Raw genomic sequence first — 6,501 nt, forward strand, 5'->3', positions numbered from 1 at the left:
TCAGGAATACATTAAAAAAATTATCCCTTCAGAACAAAATCCTTCATGTTCAATAGAGGTGAATTCCTGGTATCTACCCTGAGTTGATTCCAGTAAATCCCATTTAATTCTATAGCATGTTTCTGACACTGCAAGATTATACTGCAGTTCAGGTCTTGGTCTCCTAATATTTTTGCTTTCAGAGTGCATATGTTTAAAGCCATACATTTTAATAGCCTATTAAATGACGTTTAATAGGCTATTTTATATTTTATAAAAGCTATTATTGATTGCTAGTAATTGTCTTACGTTACTTAGAATTGAAGTGATTACATAGCAATACAATTTGTAAATCAGAATGAAAGATTGCTGGCTCCCGACATGAGATACAATTTCTCCTTCCTTCGCCTTCTTACAAATACATCATTTTCTTCCTTTTTCCAAACTGCTGCTATGCAGCTAACGGATTACACACTAACCCACCCCCGTTCGGGATGAAAAACACCGGAAGTGTGGCGACTTTAGCAATGCAAAGCAAAGTAGGTCAAAGGAAAAGTGGCAAAACTGAACTCGGAAGTAGCATAATCATGAAAAGACCATAGAGCAGAAACAGAACGGAAGTTCAAGATAATTCACGTGTCTGGAGAGAAGGGAAAATGTCCGCTTCCCTGCTAAGAAAGGGATTGGAACTACTGGAGACGGCGGGAGGTGATCGAGGGCTGCAGGGTGGCCAAAGGAGAAAAGGGGAGAATCCAGTTTAACCTAAATAATCCTTCTTGTTTCTCTGTCTGATAAATAGTGTCCGACTCCTCGTCTCAAAGATCAGTGACCGCCGCCCGACCCAATAATCTGCTGAAAAAGAAGAAAAACAAAAGTTCAAGGTCCAAAAGAAACAAGGCCACAATCAAAGGAAGAATTATCAAATCCGCATTAGGTGAGTAGGGGGAAGATGGAAAATGATGATCAAGTGGGCGACCCTCATGGAATTTATTTGGTATACTTTGATTGTGCCTGACTAATGCAAATTTTTGAGCTCTACTTGCATTTTACAGTTAAACAATAAATGCATAACATTGCTTATAAGTTGCATGGACATTTCAAATGTATATTTAAGCAAAACAAACTTCCTTTACTCAACTGATGTCAATTTATCATCTTTATATACAATCTTAAGCACATAGATATGAGTGACATGCGTGAGAGTTATAGGTTATAAAATTCTTTCATTTTTTTCCTATTAGTGCAACCATATTTTTATATTTTATGTACCTTCTTTCCTATCCCGTTCAAGATAACTTATAATTTCAAACCATATACGTGCCAAAAATTGACAATATATGCTTCCTCCCAAGTGATTAAAAATAATAAAATTATTATTGTGGTATTGTATTGAAAAAATGTGTCCTAAAGGCAGAGCCTCTGCATATCATAGCTTCATGATAGTGATGATGATATTTTTATACTATCTTTTTATAATGTTTATGTACTCAGAATTATGGTGGTGTGGTCTGTGCCAAAGCTGAAATCTCTATGTGTTATATATTTTGGTCAAGGCACAAAACAAAATAGATCTGTTCCAGGAATGAGGCAGCAGTAATTGAGCATGATGTAGAGGCAAGGGAGAAGAGAAATGGTGAAGTGGCTGTGAAGATGTTTCCCTCTCTTCTATATTCAGTATCCTCCAGCGTGATACATTCTATTCATCTGCCCATGCCCAGTCTTTGCATCTTCTTTCCTTCAGCAGTACCAGTGCCCAAGTGTGGGACATAGTACCAAACCTCCTGCCCTCTGAACTTTCTGTTCCTTCTCTTCCTTCTATTCCCTGAGCTGCTACTAATGTTCTCATGCTTCATATTCTATCCATTTGCTGATTCAAGTATTTCCAGCTCTTTCCTTTCTCTCCCACAAATGTACCACAATAGGTTTGACCATGCTCCAAAGTGCATTCTTTATTCATTTAATGCAACAAGAAAACCCACAAAGTTTGAGCTACATTCCACATAAGCTGAAAGCATGTTTTAGAGTAGTTACCCACATGGAGATCATGGTTTTTATTATAGCTCCAGTGTTCCTCACCCATTAGAGGTGATTTGCATACAAAATTCCTTGAAATCTTATGCAGTACACAGGTTTTCCCAATAACTTAAGGCAATAATAAAAGGAATTGATGACCATTCTATTAGCTAGTAAATATTTTCTGTTGTCCCGAAAAGGAGGTAAGTATAAAATCTTCTACAGACTTTGTCATGTGAATAAACTCCCTTAGGAAAAAGACTTTTTTCCCCTTTATCATCGCATTTATTGCATGTGAAAATTCACATACACCTTGAAACAACTTGATCCCTCCAAAATCAAATTAAAACCTGAGACAAGCAGGATGAATTACGGTTATAACTGCAATACTAACTCCCTAAAGACAAATACAAATTTATTTCTTCCTGAATTTTCTCTGCATACTTTCTTATTGTATTGTTTTTCCAGAGGAATATCAGAAACATAAAGCAGCTGACCACTTTAAGAAAAACATGCAGTATATGATGGGTACTCATTTTGTGGCAGACAGTACAATTACTGAAAAGGTCAGTTTGTTACTTGCTGCTTTATTTGGGGAGAGGAGATGCTATTAGAAATAAAAGAAAAATACAGCTCGATTTTTACACAATTGACAGCTTTTTGAGCTTGTGTCTCAATATAAGCATGTTTTTCGTGTCTATTTCCATTTTTTCTAATGTTCTTGCCAAATAATTTAGATCTTGAGTTTTCAAATTCAGTTATTTGAAATTAGTGTTGTGCATTGAGCTGGATTCAAAGCACAAATTGTGATTCACAACCTGTATGGGCATACAGTAACATCTGTTGGGAGTACCTTAAACTAAAGTTCTCCCAGGATCATGCATCAGATCTGGAGAATATCTGTGAGTGCAGTTAAAAAGCTGTTTTTCAAATGCTCCAACAAATACAAATTCTTGAGTGGTGTTTAGGACTACATACATACTACATACCTGTATCTTTCATCAATTTAATCAAATAATCTGTTGAGTGTGGTTAAACACAGAAGGCTTATTATACTACTGATTAATGATTACACTTACATATATTAAAAGATATTGAGGTATTATTTTCCTTTGCATTATTTCTGTAGATTTTAACCCAAAATAGAGGGAGGAAAGCTAAAGACCGCCCTATAGAAAAAGTGAAGAAGAAGAAGCCAGAAGGAACTGTCTTCACTGAAGAAGACTTCCAGAGATTTGAGAGAGAGTATTTTGGAAGAGCTGGAACAATCTGACAAAAGTAACTTGTCCATCATTGCTAAAAATATGAGCATCAGTGAGCAAATGCTTGCCAGTCTTTTTATGGTTGGGAAGTATGTCTATTATAATAGGCTACAATATTTCTACATATGACATGCTCAGTTGTTGCACTTCATATGGAACGACAGTTTGTGCCTGAGTGGAAAATCCAGATCTTGGATGCTGAGTTTGGACATATGACTCTTTTAAGATTATCTTTTGACTCTGTGCTACAAAAAATATCTACCCTGAACCAAACAAAACAGTCTTTTGACACATTTGCTAGGAGTAAGTAGGTTAACTTAAACAAGTAATTTCTATACATATTGAAGAGAGAATTTGGATTTCATGTTGCAATATCAGAGCTGAAAAGATGTGCTTTATTGCATAATTGTAAAACTATTACTTTTGCTGCAACAAACTAACAATTACCCTTTTTAGTAATAGTAATTGATTTAATTTATAGCCAAATATTTCTTTAGTTCTTCATTTATAACAACATAGTAACAGTCAGAATTATAGGCATTTGAAGTGCTTCCACAAGGATATCACCAACATTAATTTTTGCTATACTTAAGATGCAAGTATAAGCCCGTTTTTTGTGATAATTTTTAGGAAAAGGATATTCTTGTGATACTCTTTTCTTCTCAAAAAGGAGTCGTATAATTTCCTACCATATTCTGTTAGTTATTTTTCAAGTATTTTTGAGTTTATTCAGTGTATGATTTGTCATTTCTTAAATAAATGAAAAAAACCTTTACAGAAATAAAATGGCCAGTTACACCAGACTGTTTAGGCAAAAGTTGTTTGTGAAGTACCAGAAATGGTAAAATTATGTATGATTTCATGATTTATAACTCCAGTTACTACCTAAGAACAGTAATTTGTGCATTTTACTAAAAACAAGTAACAAGGAAACCTTCAACCTCCTTGCGGTAAGCACCATCACTGTCATCTTGAATAAGGCCCACTACTGTTGTATTGTATGCGTACTTCACAATATGGTTGGTGGCAAACGTAGCACAACAGTCATTGGTCAACAGGGTGTACAGCAGCGGACTTAGAATGCAGCCCTGTGAAGAACCTGTGCTCAAGAAAATGGTGTTAGAAATATTTGTTCCAGCTCACATATACTGAGGCGTGTCAGTAAGAAAATCAAGAATCCGGTTGCACAAAGGGGTGTTTAAGCCTTAAAAGGCCCAGTTTGTCTACTAGATGCTGGGGAATGATTGTATTAAATGCCGAACTGAAGTCGACAAACAGCATACGCACATGACTACTTCTTTCCTCTAAGTCACGGTTGTCAAACTTGCCGCATCACATGATGTGTTGTGACTTACCACAACTTTCTTTGCATTGCCGGAGGAGCTGGAGTGGGCACAGCCTCTGCACAATGCAACCAGCCCACGGGCCAGCAGTTTGACACCCTGGCTGTAAGTACTCCAAGCTCAAATGGAGAACAGAAAAAATAGCATCCTCTGTAGAGCGATTTGGTCGGTAAGCATACTGAAACGGGTCAGATGTTGGCAGGAGGCTAGATACAATAATGTCCTTTTATCAGCCTCTCGAAGCATTTCATAGTGATGGATGTCAGTGCATGACTTTTTTCATCCTTGACCATTACTAGCATTAAGCTAATTATAATATTTATCCTCCATTTTAGTTCTTTACACTAGTAGGATATGGTTATCTGAATTGTTTGCATCACACCTTTATTATTTTTACAAACAATTCAAGATGGTGAACATATCCACCACACCTTCCTCCTCCTATTTTCCCCATAACATGTGATGTAGATTGGACTGAGTGACCAGCCCAAAGTCATAACTCAGAATAAAGTCATTTGAAAATACTTCTGTCTGAAAGCGCACAATACTTTAGATTTAAATGGAGTTGGTTACACAGTGACGTGTTGTGAAAACCAACCAGTTTGATAATTTGTAGTTCAGTGTAGTGCAGGGGTGTCAAACTCAATTTCATTGAGGGCCGCATCAGCATTGCAGTTGCCCTCAGGGGGGGCAGGTGGGTGTGGCCAGGGTGGGCATGGCTGGAGTGCGTATGGCCTACTGGGTGGGCATGGCCAGCTCTACATTGTTCATGTCAAGGGTGCCTATGGGGACCTGGGCAGGAGTGGGACAGATCTGAGGGTCTCTGGCAAAAGGAGATGGGAGCAGGGCAAGTGTCAAGGCATGGTCCACTGGAGGAGCCTCTCAGGCCATGCGGGGGGGGGGGGGGGTTGGACCGTGGCACGGAAGTCAAATGCCCTAACCCTCAAGGCTGCTACTGTGCTTGTTCTTCTTAGCCAGGTTGCTCATGATGGGTACGAGGGCAAAGTTAAGAGGGAGGCACGCTCCCTTTCCATGTGAGGAGACCTGGCTTTGTATCCAAAGCTTCCTTAGCAATAGGATGGGAGACCCCCCAGGATAAGCCAGGAGGAGGGAGCAAGAGGATGGTGAAAGGGTAGCAGGGAAGGATTAAGGCAGGACTTCCCTCAGACTTCCTTCCTTCCTTCCTTCCTTCCTTCCTTCCTTCCTTCCTTCCTTCCTTCCTTCCTTCCTTCCTTCCTTCCTTCCTTCCTTCCTTCCGAAAATATTTGAGATGAGGGAGGAAAAACAACAGGCAAGAAGCGCAGCTGGGGAAATGTCATCCTTCATGAGGAATGAAGAAATGCACCATCGCCTGGAAATGGCTAGCACATGGCCCTCGCCTACTTCACATATCCGGCTTGGTGGGCTCTGGGGGAGGGGATGCCATGAGCAGCATGAGAGTTGATGTTACCTGCGCAATGCTGCCCAGCCCCCAGCCTGCTGGAAGTAGGCAGGGCCATGTGCTGGCCACTTCCAGGGAATGGTGCATCTCTTCATTCCTCACAAAGGGTGATACCTCCCCAGCGTGTGCCCAGGGGGCGGGGCCGATGCGGCAGGGGCTGGTCCTTCGCTGTTTCCAGACGGCCTTGTGGAGCTAAGACTGAATGTGTTTCAGCATAGATGGCCACCATGAAATTGTACATTGGCTCCCAGCCAGCCTGGGCCGGGGCCAAGGCAGCAGGGGCCGTTCCCTCACTGTTTCCAGGATGGCTTCATGGGCCACATGAAACTACTTTGCGGGCCGGATCTGGCCCCCGGCCTTGTGTTTGACATGTCTGGTGTAGTGGATAAACCTAGGCAAGACATTAAGCAGACAACATAGTTGAGAAGGTTACTGTTAACCACTTTAGTATGTTGGGCAAACA

The 6,501-nt window shown here is 40.1% G+C and overlaps 1 protein-coding gene across 1 annotated transcript; it reads left to right on the forward strand.

The window, feature by feature from the left end:
* The first annotated feature begins 614 nt into the window (after positions 1–614).
* On the forward strand, positions 615–4,057 carry RPS19BP1 (ribosomal protein S19 binding protein 1). The gene is made up of 4 exons (XM_083366528.1): positions 615–687; positions 779–913; positions 2,461–2,558; positions 3,122–4,057. The coding sequence occupies exons 1-4, from the start codon at positions 636–638 to the stop codon at positions 3,263–3,265; spliced, it is 429 nt and encodes a 142-aa protein (XP_083222654.1). The 5' UTR covers positions 615–635; the 3' UTR covers positions 3,266–4,057.
* Positions 4,058–6,501: the final 2,444 nt, after the last annotated feature.

Source organism: Vipera ursinii (assembly GCF_947247035.1).
Source record: "Vipera ursinii genome assembly, chromosome: 6".
NCBI lineage: Eukaryota > Metazoa > Chordata > Lepidosauria > Squamata > Viperidae > Vipera > Vipera ursinii.